This window comes from Schistocerca americana, chromosome 2, assembly GCF_021461395.2.
Source record: "Schistocerca americana isolate TAMUIC-IGC-003095 chromosome 2, iqSchAmer2.1, whole genome shotgun sequence".
Lineage (NCBI taxonomy): Eukaryota > Metazoa > Arthropoda > Insecta > Orthoptera > Acrididae > Schistocerca > Schistocerca americana.
The window spans coordinates 138,326,868-138,347,285 of NC_060120.1; the positions used below are offsets into that span (position 1 = coordinate 138,326,868).

The following is a 20,418-nucleotide window of genomic DNA, read 5'->3' on the forward strand; positions in this document are numbered from 1 at the left end:
CGCCGGTTCCATATTTTACTGCTCCGCCGTTTGATCTTCCGCCTAAGTCACGGCGGTATCTGTTTGCACGTCATATGGTCGATGTCAGGAATTGTGTTTACGTTTGACATGAGAGAACTCATCGATGGTATAAAGGTCCAACGATAGCCATCACGGAACGGGAGAGGTTTACCACGGAAAAGGTAGCTTACAGAAGATACAATAGGCAGCAGCTGAGCGTGGTACAGACGTTGAAGAGCAATTATAGCAAAGCAATGTGAAACAGAGGGAGCCTTGATCTGGAGCACGGAGAGTAAGATATATTCGTTCTGTCACGTTTGTTACCGTAGCAACGAGACATAGTTTACTCTGAGAGTGATCAAAAGAAATCTGGAGAAAGGAGACAATATAATTTCAACCACACAGCAGGAACCTTCTCCTCACAAAATATAAGTTAACGTACGAGCTTAGATGAGTGACGTACATGTCCTACTGGTTACACAATTCTGTCACCACCTGTGTAATTCATCCACATTACTGGGGAGCTAGCACCACACACCTACTCCTGTAGTAATTTGTACAACCATCTTTCTGAAACCAACAACTTGGTTGTTCATCGAAGTGCTAGCAATTATGGATAGAAGATTGATTCGTGTATTGTCCACGATTGCGTTGATGAATTGCACTGATTGCGTGCTACAGATGAAGCACGACGCGGCCCCATTTGACCTGATGCTCCGGGAAATGACACTGGACATTCTGACTGGACATTTCTGCAATTTCACATGCGTCGCGTCAGTATCGGACTCGCCAGACATACTATTGGACGTGGTCACGCCGCTGACGACCACAGTGCGAGTCACAATGGAAGGCTCTGACGACGCCATGCTGGTGTCTGCGTTGGACGCCAACTGCCTGGGCGTCGTGGTGCGCTGTCGCGACGCCGCTGGCGTCGTTGGTGCCCTGCTGAAAGCGTCGCGCCATGCCACGCGCCGCGCCAACAGACGCCTGCTGGTGCTGCCAACATCCAGGCTCCAACCTGTCGACACGGACTCGCTGTTCGCTTTGACAGACATCAAGCTTGCGCCCGACACCCTGGTGGCCAGACTGTTGGACGATGGAGTTAGGTAAGCACTCTTCATTCACAGTAAAAACCTAAACTCCGTCCACAAGACATGGAGAGCCCATCGGCACCGACCAACCGCCATGGAATCCTCCTCTAATGGCATCATTGAATGTGCTATGGAGTGACGTGGGATCAGCACACCAAGCTACCCACCGTTGCCACTTTCGTGATGCGGAGTTGCTACTAGTAGATCAAGTAGCTTCTCAATTGGCATCGCGAGGATGAGTGCACCCCATTCCAGTCAAGGTAAAATCCCTGGCACCAGCAGGAATCGAACGTATGACCTGAGTATAGCACGGATATTTCACCATTTCCAATCGCTTTCAAGCGGCGACCCAGATTTTTGGAACTGCACTTAGCGTGCCGAGAACCATTCGGTCAAATTTCACTCAAATCATCTGAGTTCATCTTCACCCCATGATTCCATAACAACACTGGCGTGAGGATGACTTCAGATGATGAAGTGATTTTATTTTTAGTGCCAGATGACGGAACTGCAACTGTTCAAAACGGACAGAGTAGCTGTAGTTCGATTTTCAAATCGTTGTATCTGGTAAGCATCCCAAGTCTTTACCGTCGATTCTTCTATAACCTAGGAGGGCAATTTTAATGGTGCAAGATTTATTTTTCTCCCCAATTATGAAGTCTGGTGTACTATGTTCCAGCAATCAACCTGTCTGAACTCGGAAGTACCACAGTAATTTTGCATGTTCGTTTTCTACCACATTTACTGGCTTCTGGTCCCGTAGGTTTTTTTAATCACCGGCGGATTTTGACATAGGTACCGGTGGACCATTCGATTCACAACACTGCCGGCCGGAGTGGCCCATGCGGTTCTGGGCGCTACAGTCTGGAACCGAGCGACCGCTACGGTCGCAGGTTCGGATCCTGCCTCGGGCATGGATGTGCGTGATGTCCTTAGGTTAGTTAGGTTTAATTAGTTCTAAGTTGTAGGCGACTGATGACCTCAGATGTTAAGTCGCGTAGTGCTCAGAGCCATTTGAACCATTTTAGCTTCACATCACTGTCTGCTTGCAATCGTTGTGAGCTATGTTTTTGGAACGACTAAAAAAACACGTGTAATTTTTTCGTCAGCTTCCTTGCGGAGTCTTCACTCTGCGTCTTTTGCTGATTTCTCAGTTCTAGCATAGACGGTGTTAGTTCTGATGTCTTCTTCCTGTGCATAAATAAATCAGTCCTTCAAAAAAATGGCTCTGAGCACTATGGGACTTAACTGCGGAGGTCATCAATCCCTTAGAACTTAGAACTACTTAAACCTAACTAACCTAAGGACATCACACACATCCATGCCCGAGGCAGGATTTGAACCTGCGACCGTAGCAGTCGCGCGGCTCCAGACTGTAGCGCCTAGAACCGCTCGGCCACTCCGGCCGGCCAATCAGTCCTTCGGTTTTCTTGTTTAGTAGTCCGTTAGCCATGCCAGACCTGGTCTTTCCTTTATCTGTTTTACTTTTAATCTTCTCCAAAAACTTCCCTTGCAATGCGTTATTGCTCAGGCTGTCAGTTCGGCATTGGCGTACAGCTTTCGGTGTTGATTCTTGGTTAGCCACACGTCCATGGGCTTGTTATTGTTGTTGACTTCAGAGCTGATTCTTTGCTTTTCACAGAGTCTGCCAATGCATGCTTCTCTTCTTTCACTGGCTGTCTCACTTACAAGAGTCTTCCACCACGTGATGTTCTGGGCAGTAAAGCCCATCGACGCCACTAAGAGAGCGGAATGCATGGTGAATTTTCATGAGTTTCCTTCGTTTTGCATCCAGATTACGCAACTCTACTTTTCTCCAGTCCACAGTACCAGAAGTGTATCTGATGAACGGATGTATCCCGCGTGTAGAGTGCCTTGATGGAATTGAAGCCATTCAGGTTGGTTTACAAAATTTTCCCGCCTCTGTGTGTGCTCTTCGCTTACCACATATTTTACATGCTCGTGCTTCATGTCCAGCTGCAAAATGTATAGGTATTTGTAGGCTTCTGGCAGATGGCATTTGATGTGTGTCCATACGACATTTCGATGCCTTCACTTCCTGAGATTTTTCCCCTCCTTAGTGCCAGTCTGGCGCACTTCACAACACTCTGTGTCACTGCATGCATGCTTCTCAGATCACCTTCAAATGCAGAGTATATGACACTCTGCCGTATGTCTAATTGTCTGTTCCTCCTTACAGAAAGTTCATTGTGAAAAATGAAGACTACAGCAGGACAGGTCTTAATGCATAACTTTTTATTAGGTACACGATCGGTTTCGGAACAGCTGCAGTTCCATCATCTGGCGTAAAAAATAAAATCACTTAATCATCTGAGGACATCCTCACGCCAATGTTGTGAGGGAACCATGGGGGTGAGGATGAACTCAAATGATTAAGTGATTTTATTTTTTACACCAGATAATGGAACTGTAACAGTTCCGAAACCGGCCGTGTACCCTATAAAATGTTGTGGGCTAAGCAATTGTCCTGCTGTTTTGTTCCCTTTTGAAAATGGACTTTACAGTTCCAGCTGCCCCGTAAGACCAACTATTACCGAAAGTATCCACAATTCTTTCACAATGAACCTGCTTACACGAAAAAAGCCCACTACTCCCTTGCCAGTGTGGGAGTGGTTGAGCCTCGTCAATTTTCAATTGCCAAGATAAAATCCCGCAACATTATTCGTTGCACTCTGAATTACTTTGCCGTTCTAGCTTCGACCAGGGCTTAAACACGTTCTTTCCACTTCTTGGCGGGTGAAAAAGTCTGTTACTTGGAGATCGATGTTAGTTGTTTTGCGTACCAACAACGAATTCTAGAGAGTCTTATTTCGAACTTCCTTACGATGACTCTTCTTATGAACTTGTCGCTTGACGGCATTCCTTCTGAGATCTGGAGAAATAATATTGGATAGGACAGGCTATGGCTGAAAAGAGAACTGATATGACAGTGCCGTGGGCATCATTCAGACATACATCTTTCTCATTTGTACGTGCTGTTTCCCCATACAGGGTCACAACATTTGGAAACTGAATACACAAGTGAAAGTTCAGCATTTCATAAGTACCTGCACTTGCTGCTGCTGTTTTCTGGAGAGTATTTAGAGCCAAGCTGTTTAAATGTCCGGCAGTGCGTAAAGCTTAGATATTTTAGGAAGTATTTCTGAACTACTTCGAGTCCATCAAGTGCCCCGTGTAACAAGGAACAGTGATACCTCTGTTTGCTAAAATCATGCAACAGTCCAGATCGTATAAAATTTTGTTTATTTAAAGTAACCGGTTTTTGACAGACTGTGTTGTAATCTTCAGGTCTTACGAAATCTTTTCGTTATGAAAAGTGTTCATTTCACGTTCGACCTCACACCAAATTGACATGTGGCTAGAAATCAGTACATTATAAAAGGCTTTTTAAATGTTTTAGTTATGACAAACGTTTTATATTGTTTTAAGTAAATGAGCATTTATGCGATTTTGACTGTTGAATGTTTTTAGCAAGTAGAACAGATCGCTCCTTCGGTCTTCTCAACAGGAGAAAATTCAGCCTCTGTTTTACTTTGGCTTCGATGGAGCCACCTTTTCCTAATCCTCACCCAATACGGTAACGTCAACGGCGAGTGTTGGTGCCGCACAATGTTTGATGTATTAGTTTCGACATTTTTATAAGAAAAATATGTGCATACTAAATTTTCTCTGAGTTAGTAGCTGGAAGGTTGTCAGCATAAAAATTAAACAGAACGGGACTCATTATTCATCTTTGAGGTAGACCATTGTACGGCTTCTCCATCTGATTGTTTCTCCAATCAGAAAAACTAAAAATGTATCTAGCAGAGCACGCTAATGAGTAAACGTGCTAGCGTCTGACACGGAACTACATAATCATACTTTCGCACCATACTTCCTCCCCATACTTCACCGTAAGCTGGCATCAGATCCCGATAGTAGCATCCGATTTGCTGCCTCTCTAAAACCATTAATTTGCTAATGCTACAAATTTTAGCACCCGACTGCATCTACTAGGACTTTTTCTGAAGCCATCCTGCTCGATTGGGCTTATTTTGTCAATGCCATCTTCGATGCGATTGAGAATTAACGTCTTCAGTATTTCATGGCATGGTGGGTAGAGAGGCAGGTCTTCGCTTGATTTCGAAACTGCGATTGGTTTAGGTTTCTTAGACTTCCAATTTGTAATTTTCGCATAGGTTACCGCCATGCAGCCACCTATTTGTATGGAAAATTACATGTCCATTTGTGAGTGCGACAGTGCCATCAGGCGAACTTAACATGCGACGGTGACTGCATTCTGTCAACAGATGGTAAACATATTGTTTTCTTCATGTAGAAATTAATCAGTATCAAGCTATAAGTGAGACGATATCAACTTTGACCTAAACGGTGATCTTTATCACCACTGATTTCGGATAGTACTCATGGACTCCTTTCCGTAAACGTGCACAAAAAGTGCGTGCCAAACAAGCAATCTGCATGTGATGCGAACGGTGCATATTTACCGAAACTGATGATTTCAGATTATATGAAAATGATAAGCGCACTTGCGATTCCACTTCTTCTGAAAGTGTACAAATTCTAAAGCGACGAAGTTGGTGTTGTATGCTTGTTTCCTCAATGCTACGACAATGTGATACCACATAGTGTATGATCGCTTGGAAATCAGAAATAGTTCCTTACTTATGGATTCTTCCGTCATTTTTCGATAGAAAAGTTCCATATTTAATGTTGAATAACAAGTAAACTGTGTTTGTTCTACTGATTATTCTTTATTTCTAACTAGTTTTCGGTTTATTGGACCATGTTCAGGAAACAACTAGTTCCTTCCAATTTTTTCGATACGAGTGATAAATGTCATTTTATCTTTCCGTGAAAGAGCTGACACTATTTCCTAATACCTACCAGCAGACTTGTACCATTACACATAATTGTTGTGCTGACTCGCCCCAATACAGCAGCGATGGGTTTCTGCTGCAGCTCACATTTATTTTGGAATGAGTAGCATTTCTTTGCTAATAACTTAATTACGGTGGAAACACTGTTCGTATATGATGAACTGTCATATAATTTCCGGACAAAGTTACAAATGTAGTCTATGGTAATACACCTGCAATACCGTTCTTCCGCTAATAATTTACTGAGCACAGATATGTAAAACTGAGACAACTTCGATGGCTAATGCAAGACACCGTGGAGGTCCGTAAGTTCGGAACGCTCAAGCGAAGTTACATCAGCGGCTAGGTTCTGATGTGGGAAATACTACCTCCCAAAGCGTCGAAGCGGTTACCATGCTCTGGCCAAGCGGAGGTACCAGAGGCGTAATACATAGTGGTTACAAATAAAGTGCAGCTACTTACGAAGGTACAATGTGGGCTCTAATTATGGTATCGGGAGCGAAATTTGTAGATACGGTAAGGCGTTGATCCGTAACCGATTTACTCTAGAAAAAAATTAATACTAATTTTTGACGCCAAAGTGCAAAACTGGCGCTGTTCACTGCTTTACATGAGGGTACGAGATACACGCTGTCACTTGACAAAGCCATAACATTAGTGAACAGAATGGCTATCGGGAAGATAAATCGTTTGCTGTTGCTGAATCTGTTTTATGTGGACGGCAGTAATAACAGTGCTGTATTGAGAGAGTATCGCCCTCTGAAAGGTCTGAGGAAGGGCCTGATGTCATTAATTGGTTTTAAAGAAGACGATTATGAAACTGAAAAGCAGAGTGAGCTTGGTGCGGTATCTGCAGGAGGAAAGTGTCCTGACCCGGTGGAAGTTATTAATAAGGTGGCTGCTGTGGTAACTGATCATGCAGCACGTGCCCCGGCTACTGCTAGTGCTCGTGAAATGTCACAAGCATCGTCCATCGCGTGGTGAACAGTACGGAAAGTTTCACGGACTGATTTACACTGGTGCTCGAGACAGAGCAGCAACTGAAAGCTCATCATGCACAGCAACTTTATGAATTTGCTCTTCGGTTTCTGGCACGGACCGAAGTTGATGACATGAGGTCGGGAAATATTCTGCGGAATGATGTGGCACATTTTACACTAAAGGGTACAATGAGCACACACGGATGTCGGACTTGTGGTACTATTAAACCGCGTTCTTCTTTGAAGAGAATACACACAGAGAGGCTTTCCTCACTTCTTCACGTTATGGAGACTTCATCACATAACGTGCGATTCCTGCTTTGGAAGAGTGCAGAGGTGTGGTAACCTCTGTTTTCAGTAAGGTATCAGCACCTCACGTCGCTCGCTCAGTGAATGTTCTGCTTAAAGCGACCGTTCACGAAAGTGTTATCTCCAGAAATTTTCCAGATTCATGGCCTGCAAGATCACCTGATCTGAAACCACAAAACTTTTGGCTCTAGGAATATCTAAATCAACGCCTTTACCGGGTACATGATTGGTCTCAACCTGGTCTGAGGGCCAGTATACAGCAACATGCTGCTGAAGTCCACCGGAACTGCTGCGAGCAACTGTTGATCTTGTCGTTTTACCGATGCAGCATCTCACCGACATCTCTGGTGTTCACATCGAACAAATTGTGTAAGCCGTGGTTAATAATAGAATAAGCTTTATGCCTTTCTCACTTGTTTGGCCTTTTCTGTCCACTTACGGTTCCCAATCCACCACATATGGAAACATTTCTATACATCTTTCTTGGATTCAGAGCGCCAGGTGTGGACCTTGCGGCCAAAATTGGAACTGAAATTTTTCCGGCGTAAATCGGTTCCTCATTAACACTTGAGAATATGGACCAAATTTTGCTGCAATACAATAATTACAACCGACACTGCACCATTGATGCAGCAGACAGACAGAGCTACTGGCGCGTGAGTGACCTGCTTGTTTCATATCCGAGCTATGGTTCCCTTCTGGCTTACTTGACAGAAACAAATGGTTCAGTAAATGAGGATGGTCTAGACACTTACAAATACTCCTCATGTCCAGCGGAAAGGACTGAAGTCCGTCAGACACCAGTTCCGAGGGGTGATCTACAATGGTATGTAAGTATGCGAGTCGTATGGGCAGACACTGGTGCTGCTGTTGCGTCTCAGTCATTCTGGGTCAATGACGTGATCGTGCACGCTTAAATATGCTCCGTTGTGTGAAGCTGTGCAACCCCTAGCTCGTATTGTGGGTTGCCAGCTTCTGCTGTGATCAGCAACCTCACCGAATCGCTGCGGCCATTACTCTACTGGTCCCACGACACTCCACACCGCCGGACCGTCTGCTGACAGCAGCACGTACTCGCAGGTCACCAACCACTTACGACTAGGGGATATTATCCTCTCCAAGTATCATCACGATTATTGTAGATGATGAAGAACAAATGAACGTTTTAGCAGTAAGGTTTCCATGATGATACGTCCGTCGACTGCTAGGTATCCACTCAGTGGACTACTCCTTTTGGTGGTGAACTATTGGCGCTTCAGTCCGGAACCGCGCTGCTGTTACGGTCGCAGGTTCGAATCCTGCCTCGGGAATGGATGTGTGTGATGTTCTTAGGTTAGTTAGGTTTAAATAGTTCTACGTCTAGGGGACTGATGACCTCAGCTGTTAAGTCCCTTAGTGCTTAGAGCTATTTTTTTTTAACTACTGGTCTCCTAACCTCTGCCATCCGATTCCACTGCCCACTACAAAGGCCTGCCCTTCCGGCCTGCACAATACGATAGCCGTGGACTAACTAAGCCCACAAAATATCTAAGAACGGTAAGACTGTTAACCACGTTCGTTCACTTAACTGCCGTTAAATTTATTAAATTCAAATATTTGTAAACGTTCATTATATTAATTAGTTGTAGGCTGACTTCTCTAGAGTGTACTGTATCAGTAACCCCAATGCCCATTTTCCAGGGCATTTGAAATTGCTTTTGCGTCGGAACAGACTAACTGCCTGCAATATGAGTGATTGACTAACGCTACCTTCCGGAGTATCTGATGGGCAAGATGTTCTTTGCTACATTCCTGGATCACATTCTACTGACTCTGTTCCAGATCGTTGGTAGGGTTAAGAGACATAGATAGGTAGTGCGCACCGTCAGTATTACTGTTAGATGGTCTGACCTTACAGACAATGTTCGTAGAAAATATTTCATCAGAGGTTTATCAAAGGAAAGGTACCATTGCACCTGCATGAGATGGAAATGCACGAGCTAGCAAAGAAAGCTGTTCAGTCGCGACTTTGAGAAGACAAAAAATGTGAGGCACCAGGAAGGCATTTTCCGAATGGGACGGACGTCGATAGATGTGATGCACATGTACAGACAAAAAACTGATTACAGTATAAGGAAAACTGGATGATTTATTGAAGAGAAAGAGCTTGACGAATTGAGTCAATAACGCGTGGGTCCGCTTCTGGCCCTTACGCAAGCAGTTATGCGCCTTGGCATTGACTGAAAGAGTTATTGGATGTCCTGCTGAGGGATATTGTGCTAAATTCAGTCCAAATGGCGCGCTAGATGGTCAACGTCCTGAGCCGGTTGTGGGAGTGGGTTCCCCATAATGATCCAAACTTTCTAGATTTGGGAGAGCTCCGGCTACATTGCTGGCCAAGGTTGGGTTAGACAAACACGAAGGCATATCTTCCGGAACTGTGTTTTACTGCGCGAATTATCTGCAGCCCCAGCTCCCATTTCGCAGGGCCGTATTAATAACACTTGCCTACGAACAGACGATAACCTACAACATGAGTGGCTGACTAAAGTTACCTTGCGGAGTAATTGGTGCGAAAGTGTTCTGTGCTGTATTTGTGAAACGTATTTCACTGACACTATCTCACGTCGGTTACTTGGTTTAGAGGCTTAGCTTTGGTGCACAGTGAGGAATACTGTTAGAGTGTACCGGCCTACTGATTACAGCCGTGGAAAGCACGCCATCCGAGATGTATCAAAGAATAGATACAATTGCTACAGTATGAGCTGGAAACGCATAAACTCACAATGAAAGGCTGCTCAGTGGTTAATTGTATATATTTGAGATGGTTCGTGTTGACTGGCCTTACCTTCAAACTACAAGCCATTCTAGATATCTGTTTGATAAATAACGTATATGTTACGTTCCCTGTTTGTCTAGTAATTCATTTTACCTGGATGTGGATTACTGCAGTAAACTGCAGATAAATTTTCTCTCTATTTTTTGCATTGGCAAGCAGATAGTATAGATAATACCGGGTGGTTATAATGAAAGAGCATCTTCTCAGAGAGGTCCAGTGTGGGTTGCAATTATAATGTGGCAGCGAAAGTCGGTAGATATTCTAATGCGTTAATGCGAAATCGATGTACGTTGGGAAAATTAGTTCCAATTTTGACCACCAGGTGCAACTCTGACGCTGTGAATGCACGAAAGACGTGCAGAAATGTTTCCATATGTAATGGATTAGCAATGGGACTTAAGCAGAAAAGTTCAACCAAGTAAGAAAGGCATTATGTTGATTGTATTATTCACCACCACATACTTTATTGGTTATTGAACCCAAGATGTCGACGAGTTGCTGTAAAGCGCCATATTTGCACCTGGTGGCCAAGAATTGGAACTACCAAGTTTCGCTGCCATACGATAATTACAGTCCACACTCAACGTCTGCGGGGAGCTGCACTATAATTACAACCGCCTGGTATATAATATCTTACTGAAGGATGTCATGTACATTCTTCCCTGCTAGTTTCGAGTTGGTGACGCTGAGGTTCATCGGTCGCCGAACGTGGCGGGAAGAGGTGGTGCTGGCCCGGTGGGTGCGAGGCTGCGGCATCGCGCCGTCGGATGCCGACCTCTTCCCAGACAAGCTGGCCGACCTCAAGGGGCGCGAGCTGGCCTTCGCCACCTTCCACTACCCGCCGTACGCCGTGCTGGAGGACTCCACCGGCACACAGGACGGCATGGAGACGCGAATACTGCTGGAATTTGCCAAGAAGGTCAGTGGCGGCCAGGGTCAACACAACTTTCTGCAGGTTGGTTCAGGGCATTCAGATCTGATTTTGTTGGAATCTACACTGGGTGTCCCACGAATAGTGTTCAGTACACAGGAATATGACAGGAATGACCATTCTAACCCGAAATGTCTGATGAACGTGGGCTCTATGCATACCAGAAGACATATGAGTGCTTCATCTTCTATACTATGAAACAAATCTTTTGTGCAGTAAGGTCTTTGCTCTCCATGTTTTGAGGAGCACCAGTATGAACCAAAATAAGAAAAACATTCAATAAACATAGGCACTGAAATGTATACCTTAAGAGCTATGAGCACTAGTCCATTTTAGTACCGTCAAACACGTGTCTTCTACTGAACAAGTCTTCATAGCTTTTAAGGTATGCGTTTTAGAGCCCATGTTTACTGGACTGTTTTTTCTTTTTTAGACCGTACTAACTCCTCCGGAGAAAAGTAAAAAGCTCACATTAGAAGAAATTTGTTCCACAGTATCGAAGATAAAGACATGTTCATTGGTCTAAGTAACCATTCAAGGCTCATGTTTACTATAATACCGTGCTTCGAAGATCCCTGAAACTTACCATTCTTCCTGGGACACCTTATTTATTTATACAGTAGTTTATACACTGCTTCAGTGAAGTGTAATAGAACGTAACAAAGAATCATTCATCAAGAAAACATTTATATTGTTTTGTGTACTCCATATCTGGACTAAAAAAATTACTATAATTCATTGGGTAACAGCAAATTTACAATGGGCGACTGGAACGCAATTGTAGGCGAAGGAGTGGAAGAAAAGGTAACAGGATAACATGGGCTTGGGACAATGAATGAGAGAGGAGAAAGATTAATTAAGTTTTGTAAGAAATTTCAGCTTGTAATTGCGAATACTCTATCAAGAACCACAAGAGGAGGAAGCATACTTGGAAAAGGGCAGGTGATAGGGGAAGATCATATCATGGACAGGCAGAGATTCCGAAATGAGGCACTGGATTGTAAGGCTTACCCAGGAGGAGAAACAAAGTCATATCACAATTTAGTAGTGGTGGAGACTAGGTTGATGTTTAAAAGAACAGTCAGGAAGAATCAACATGCAAAGAAGTGAGATACAGACGTACTGAGGAATGGCGAGACACGCTTAAAATTCTGTAAGGCTGTGGAAATAGCGACGAAGAATACCTGAACAGGCAGTACATTTGAAGAGGAATGAACATCTCTCAAAAGGTAAGTCAGAGAAGCTGGAATAGGTATAAAGAAGGTAGCTGCGAAGAAGCCGTGGGTAACGGAAGAAATGCTTTAGTTGATCGATGAAAGAAGGAAGTACAAAAACGTTCAGGGAAATTCAGGAATACAGAAATACAAGTCACTGAGGAATATAAATAGGAAGTGCAGGGAAGCACAGACGAAATGGCTGCATGAAAAATGTATAGAAATCGGAAAGTATTTGATCGTCGGAGGGACTGATTCAGCATAAAGGAAAGTCAAAACGACCTTCGGTGAAATGGAAAGCAAGGTTGGTAACATTAAGAATGCAACGGGAATTCCTCTGTTAAATGGAGAGGAGAGAGCGGATAGGTAGAAAATGTACATTGAAGGCCTCTATGAAGGGAAAGATTTGTCTGATGTGATAGAAGAAGAAACAGGAGTGGACATAGAAGAGATAGCCGATCTAGAATTAGAATCAGAATTTAAGAGAGCTTTGGAAGACTTGAGATCAAATAGGGCACCAGGGATGGACAACATTCCCTCAGAATTTCTAAACGCAATCCGGGAAGTGGCAACAAAATGACTATTCATGTTGGTATGTAGAATGTATGAGTCTGGCAATATACCATCTCACTTTCGGAAAAATATCCACACAGTCCCAAAGACTGCACGATCTGACAAGTGCAATAATTATCGCACAGTCAACATAACAGCTCATGCGTCCAAGTTGATAAGGAGAATAGTATACAGGGGAATGGAAAAGAAAAGTGAGGATGTGTTAGATAACGATTGGTTTCGTTTTAGGAAAGCAAAAGCACTAGAAAGGCAATTCTGACGTTGCGGTTGATTATGGGAGCAAGACTAAAAAAAATTAAGACACATTCATACGACTGTCAGCGTGGAAAAAGTATTCTAAATTGTAAAATGGTGCTACGCGTTCGAAATCCGGAGAAAACTAGAGGTAAGCTATAGCGATAGAAGGGTAACATACAACATATAAAAGAACCAAGAGGGAATAATAAGGGTGATCAGATTAAAAAGGGTGTAAGACAGGGACGCAATCTTTCTCCTTTACTGATCAATCTGTATATCGAAGAAGCAATGATGGAAATAAAAGAAAGGTGGAGGAGTCGAACTGAAATTCAAGGTGAAAGGATGACATTGCTATCCTTAGTGAATGGAATGAACTGTCCAATGGGTACAGAATACTGACTGAGAATAAATCGAAGAAAGACGAAAGTAATCAGAAGTGGATTGAATGAGAACAGTGAGAAACTTAGCGTTAGGATTCATCGTCACAAGTATATCAAATTAAGGAATCCACTGGCTAGGCAGCAAAGTAGCCAATGACGGACGGGGCAAGAAGGACATCAAAAGCAGACTAGCACTGGTAAAAATGGCATTCCTGTCCAAGGGAAGTCTGTAGTATCAAACACAGGCCTTAATTTGAGGAAGAAATTTCTGAGAATGTACGTTTGGAGCACAACATTATTGGTAGTGAAACAAGGACTGTCGGAAAACCAGAGGAGAAGTGAATCCGAGCATTTGAGATGTGGTGCTACAGACGTATGTGGAAAATTAGGTGGATTGATGGATTGATAAGGTGGTTGATTGATGAGGAGGTTGTGTGCAGAATAGGAGAAGAAAGGATTATGGCAAGAAAACTGACAAGGAGAACGTGCAGGATTATAGGACATCTGTTAAGACATCATGGAATGACTTCCAAGGTACTAGAGGGAGCTATAGAGGACAAAAACTGTAGAGGAAGACAGGAATTGGAATGCATCCAGCAAATATTTGAGGACGTGGGTTGCAAGTGGTTGGCGCAGGAGAGGAATTCGTGGTGGGGCATGAAACCATTAAAAAGACTGATGACTCAAAAACAAATCAATGAAAATAATATATTGCAACCCAACGCCTCTACATTTGCGCCAAAAGGTAGTTCATATCTGTAAATCAAATCTACAATGAAAATATTCCTTCCAAAAGAGCATTTAAATATGAGCAAGATCTCTTCTGTACGAGTCATTTGCAGATGTTCGACTCTTAATGAATTTCAAAAGCAAATATCCAGTTTTTTTTCTTTTTTTTCAAAGTAACTTATATCGTATTATACACTGAAGAGCCAAAGAAACTGGTACACCTGCCTAATATACTGTAGCGCCCCCGCAAGCCCACAGAAGTGCCAGAAAATGACGTGACATGGATTCGACTAATGTCTGAAGTAGTGCAGAAGTGAAGTGACGCCATGAATCCTGAACGGCTGTTCATAAATCCGTAAGAGTACGAGGGGTTGGAGATCTCTTCTCAACATCACGTTGCAAGGCAGCCCATATATGCTCAATTATGTTCATGTCTGGGGAGTTTGGTGTCCAGCTGAATTGTTTAAACTCAGAAGAGTGTTCCTTGAACAGCTCTTTAGCAATTCTGGACATGTGGGGTGTCGCATTGTCCTGCTGCAATTGTCCATGTCCTTCGGAATGCAAAATGGACATGAATAGATGTAGGTGATCAGACAGGATGTTTACGTGCGTCTCACCTGTCAGAGTTCTGTCTAGAGGTATAAAGGGCCCCATATCACTCCTACTGCACACGTCCCACACAATTACAGAGCCTCCACGAGCTTCAACAGTCCCCAGCTGACATCCTGAGTCCATAGATTCATGAGGTTGTCTCAATATCCGTACACGTCCAGCCGCTCAATAATTTGAAACGAGACTCGTCCGACCAGGCAGCATGTTTCCAGTCATCAACTGTGCAATGTCGGTGCTGACGGGCCAAGGCGAGGTGTAAAGCTTTGTATCGTTCAGTCATCAAGGGTACACGAGTGGGCCCTCGGCTCCGAAAGCCCTTACCGATTATGTTTCGTTGAATGGTTCGCATGTTGGTACTTGTTGATGGCTCAACAATTAAATCTGCAGAAATTTGTGGAAGGTTTGCATTTCTATCACGTTGAACGATTCTCTTCAGCCGTCATTGGTCTCGTTCTTGCTGGGTCTTTTTCCGGCCGCATTGCTGTCAGAGATTTGATGTTTAATCGGATTCATTGACAGGCAGACCGCATTATATTTCGCTTTTTTTTACTAGTTTTGGCCTTTCTCTGCTCTACGGAAAATGTATTGAGTAGCAAGTAGCTATATCCTCGTAATAATAATTGTTAATATTATTACAATGCAATAGTACAACAACAGGGCACAGAAGCATTGACTGCTGCTAACAGCTACTCTGAGCGGAAACGTCGGACCGTGGCTGAAATAAACATCACGTGACTGGAATCGGCGTCTTCTATAGGCCGTAATGGACTAATTATGCTTTGCGCGTAATGCATATATGTGGGCACGTATATACTTGCTATGTACCACGTATTTTCAAAGGCTTGTGACCTGACACATATCATATTTCACATAAACTCTGTGATGTACAAGTACATAGATTTAGCTTATCCAGTATATACCGTTCCAAGTATTAAAAACTGTGGTAAAAATTGAGGTGATTAACTACAAAATTTGTGTTTTTTCTAAACGTGAAGTTTAAAATACAAAAGATCGTTCGTTTTTTCATAAATTAAATAAATTATGGAGTTTCATACACCTGTAAGTATGGTGTGTATGCTGCGCAAAATTCATCGAAGAATCTCTCTAACTTGTGAAGAAAAGTATACCTATAGCAACCAATGAAGCCATTAGTAAGTAAAAAACGATGAAATTTCACACGTAAAAAAATTTATTTTGTTATGTTTTAGAACTTCCACTGCAATGAGTGTGGATCCTGAATCCTTCTTCGTGATGCTGAGAAAGTTTTACGAATTTATTTGTAAAAGTATAGACACTGGAAATTAAAATGTCCTGAGGTGCCTCTCCTGCTCCAAGTCGGCCCGTTTGACGTCCTACACCGCTTAAATCACTGCTCTAGTCTTTCCCCGGCTGTTCGCCACTCATTTAGTAATTTCTCTTTTCAGAAGCCATTTCTATACTATTGTGATGTGAGGAACTATCACTCGCTGAAATGTATGACTGTGTTTTTCGAAATTAGGTTTCTATGAAATCTTTGTCTGTAGAGGCCGAACCTGGAGTTACAGACTTTTCTACATTGCTGACAGAAAGTTGTTTCTGGTGGTGACTGGGTGCGTAGTGTTGCTTATCTTCAGCAGCTCCAGTTGCTTCCTAAAATTCCCTTGTCAGTTTCTGTTTCCCGCCTCAGTTTATTGACCCTCTGAATTCCTTCCCACGCATTACTACACCATGCAGGACGATTGAGTGCAGTAGTTTCCCATTTGACAGTTTCAGTTAGACGTTTTTTCATCTTGTTCCTTAATACGTCTTTGTATAACTTTTGGATACTTCCTTGTTTTTTTCCCATCTACAGCTAGGGATACATAATTTGTTTTGGTAGACGGGACTGAGGCGTAAGAACGATGCGGCCCGTCGAATGGAGGTGATGCTAGATGATCATGCCTTCAATGTTAGAAGAGCTTGCTTTCTCCGGAATATTGATGTTAGCCTTTTCATCCTTAGGGTCCCTCTCAGGCAGCGCTGATGGTACCTTTCCAGACTCCATACCTGCCTTCTGTAAGTAGTCCATGCTTCGCACTCATTGTAAGAGATGGTGTAACAGTAGCTTGGCATAAGTAGAGTATGGTGATAATGATGATATCGTGATTATCAAACATTCTTATCCGAAGACGACCAATAGCCGTAATGGCACATTTGAGGCAGTGTCGCATTTTCACAACAGTTTTTGCACTTGCTGAAAGCTGCTGCCGAGGTATGGGAAGTGTTCTATGTTCCGCAGGATTTTACCTTCGACTGTGATTGTTGGATGTATGGCAACAGCGTTAGGTGCAGATTTATGTGGGATCTGAGTCTTTTGGATATTTAGACTTAGACCAATGCTCGTATCTCTTTCATCAATTGCATTCAAGATTGCTTCAGTCTTGGCCTTTGTTCTAACGACACTGAACAAACTACCATCAGTCCTGTATTCTATTTATATGCCCTTTAACAGTTCACCATGTCGATGTCCACTACTGTAATGTTAGAGTAACCTGAAAAGAGCTTCTCTTGCAAAAACACAGCCCGCATCTCGTGGTCGTGCGGTAGCGTTCTCGCTTCCCACGCCCGGGTTCCCGGGTTTGATTCCCGGCGGGGTCAGGGATTTTCTCTGCCTCGTGATGGCTGGGTGTTGTGTGCTGTCCTTAGGTTAGTTAGGTTTAAGTAGTTCTAAGTTCTAGGGGACTGATGACCATAGATGTTAAGTCCCATAGTGCTCAGAGCCATTTGAACCATTTTTTTTGCAAAAACACCTGTTTACCCTTCATGCTGAGGTTTCTTGCGTCACTCATGCTAGGACGTCACTTGTTACACTGGTTACACGATTCTTTTTCCAGGCCAGACTACGCCATGTTGCAGCAAACCTTTGATTATCTCGTTCTGCCACCACGAAAGTGTGTTTGCATCTTTGAAGTGTTACTCAGGCTCTCAGCCAATGGGAAACTCTGGTGGTTATCGAGACCACGAAGTGGGATAGATCTTAACTCGGCATTGCATTGGAAGTTACTGTGTGTATGGAATTGGTGAGAAGCGCTTCGAGGTCTGCTATGTAGAAGATTTTGGATGACATCTAACTAATTGTCTTTCTGGAAGACGTATACACAGAATCTCTGTATTTATGGTTTTATTAATACCGGTTGATTCAAAAAGAAAGAATACTTTTCAATTGTTCATTACAAACTACGAAAGATAGAAACACACTGCCTATATCATTGTAAAGAGGAATCTACGTGAAGTTAATCCACTGTTCAGATGCAACGTGCATTCCGCCGTCGATTCAGCAAGAAGCCTCCTATGCACACGCAAATCCGTGACTAACATGCAAACCTCTTGAAAGTTGGTTACATATATAAAGGGAAGAGAACTGACCGGCCACACAAGTCCAATGAAAATGTCAAACGTATCCGAGGTGCGTTCACACGGAGCCCTTGGAAGGGACTATGGTTTCAATTTTTCTCAAGCAATGCATAGCGCTCATGTTGAGGATATGATACAACGTCTGTGCGAACTTACGACTTTGAACCTCTCTCTAACCAGTAACATGGGCGTTTCCATCTTTTATAATTTGTCTGTAGTAAACAACTGAAATCTGTTCTTTCTTTTTTAATCACTCTGTACTGTCATTTGTTTTGCGTGTACTGTTAATTCGCGCAAATTTTGTTATATTTGCACACTTTAAGTATAATATAGTAACGTTCTGTTCATTATTCAGCTCTTCCTAAGCTTGAACATGGCTTCTTCTGCCAAAATACCTATTCGCTCCACGATGCTGCGGTTTCTCGCTATGACATCTCTTGTTAAGTTAGTCACAGAACTCTGCTGCCACAACAGTCGGAGCCAAGTCGCAACAACGTATCCACAACTTCATTCCCCATGGAAGCCAAGGTGAACGCCGTCCATAGCGATACACGGCCGCCAGCGGCCGGTGACCTCTGTCTTAGAACCATCGCTATTGTCTGTCCTCATATCTGCCACAGATCGTTGTCTGTCACGCTTTACAAGATGGGCAACCCTCCAACCTCCACATTCTATAATGAGGCATGTGTGTCCAAGGTCTTGCAGCCCATTTGTGTATTCACCGGCATTCAACCACTTTCCGCGGATGGCCAAGGCAGCAATCCGAGATGCTGATCCCAGGCAACAGGCCATTTGTCGGAATCACTATGTCAGTGGTTCTCTTCTTACGTTAGAATGATTCGTCTCTGCCCCACTCTCTTAACCACGTTACGTGTAGCAACGCATTCAATCCCGCATGCAGCGATAAAAAAAGTTTTACTTTCTCGGTATAAACTTAAGGGATAGGACACCCTTTTTAAGATACTTGTCTTGTATGTAGGTCTGTGCAGTGTTACGTCTCAGTTTATTACTTCTCTAGTACTAACTGGCCCAGTGTCACATTTTTCAGACGGTATTCGCATATACCACTGAATTCACCAAAAACGTTACGTAGTCATACGACACACCGTTCAGGAGACATGAAGTAATAAACACTGAGATGTGTGAAAAGCGCCCACATTATGCAAGACGTTTAAATTATTGCTTCTTTAGTACCAACCCCATTCACAACACTTTTGGCGGACAGTATCCATATCTGCCACCGAATATACCTACACCAATACACTCATGCTAATAAATTAAGGATAATTGCAGAATGTCGTGCCACACAACGTGGCACTGCATAAAACTGGCGCTAATAGCATAGGCACATAGAGAACACACACGACACAAATCTGTAAGTCCACGGTATTGGTGATATCATGAGAAAACCGTCCGGAAACACATGTTCTACAAAACGCCACTGTTTCCTGCGCATGTACCCCGACATCAATATGGGATATCATCACCATGCACACATACACAGGCCGCACAACGGGTTGGCATACTCTGGATCAGGTGGTCGAGCAGATGCTGAAGTATAGCCTTCCATTCTGGCACCAGTGCCTGTCGGAGCTCCTGAAGTGTCGTAGAAGTTTGAAGACATGCAGCGATACGTCGAGCGACAACATCCCAAACTTGCTCGATGTTGATTAGGTCTGGAGAAAAGCCAGGCCACTCCATTCGCCTGATATCTTCTGTTTCAACGTACTCCTCTACGATGACACCTCGGTGGGACCGTGCGTTATCATCCATCAGGAGGAAAGTGGGACCCACTGCACCCATGAAAATGCGGACATACTGGTGCAAAATGACGTCCCGATATACCTGACCTGTTACAGTTCCTATGTCAAAGACATGCGTGCGCTACGTGCACCAATCATAATCCCACCCCACACCATTACCAACCACCTCTATACAGGTCCCTTTCAAGGACATTAAGGGGTTGGTATATGGTTCCTGGTTCACGCCAGATGAAAACCCGGCGAGAATCATTGTTCAGACTATACCTGGACTCGTCCATGACCATAACCTGGGACCACTGTTCCAGTGACCTTGTACTGTGTCCTTGACAGCAGGCTTTACGGGCTCTCCTGTGACCAGGATTAGTGGAATGCACCTTGCAGGTCTCTGGGCGAATAAACCATGTCTGTTCAGTCGTCTGTAGACTGTGTGTCTGGAGACATCTGTTCCAATGGCTGTGGTAAGATCCCCAGCAAGGCTACCTGCGGTACTCCGTGGTCGTCTGCTGGC

General features: G+C 43.6%; 1 protein-coding gene across 1 annotated transcript in view; it reads left to right on the plus strand.

Annotated features, from left to right (window-relative positions):
* The first annotated feature begins 681 nt into the window (after positions 1-681).
* Positions 682-20,418, plus strand: part of LOC124593834 — a 105,147-nt gene continuing 85,410 nt past the window's right edge. The window contains exons 1-2 of the mRNA XM_047132182.1: positions 682-1,106; positions 10,769-11,018. Coding sequence (XP_046988138.1) covers positions 682-1,106; positions 10,769-11,018 — 675 coding nt within the window. The remainder of the gene's footprint in view (positions 1,107-10,768; positions 11,019-20,418) is intronic.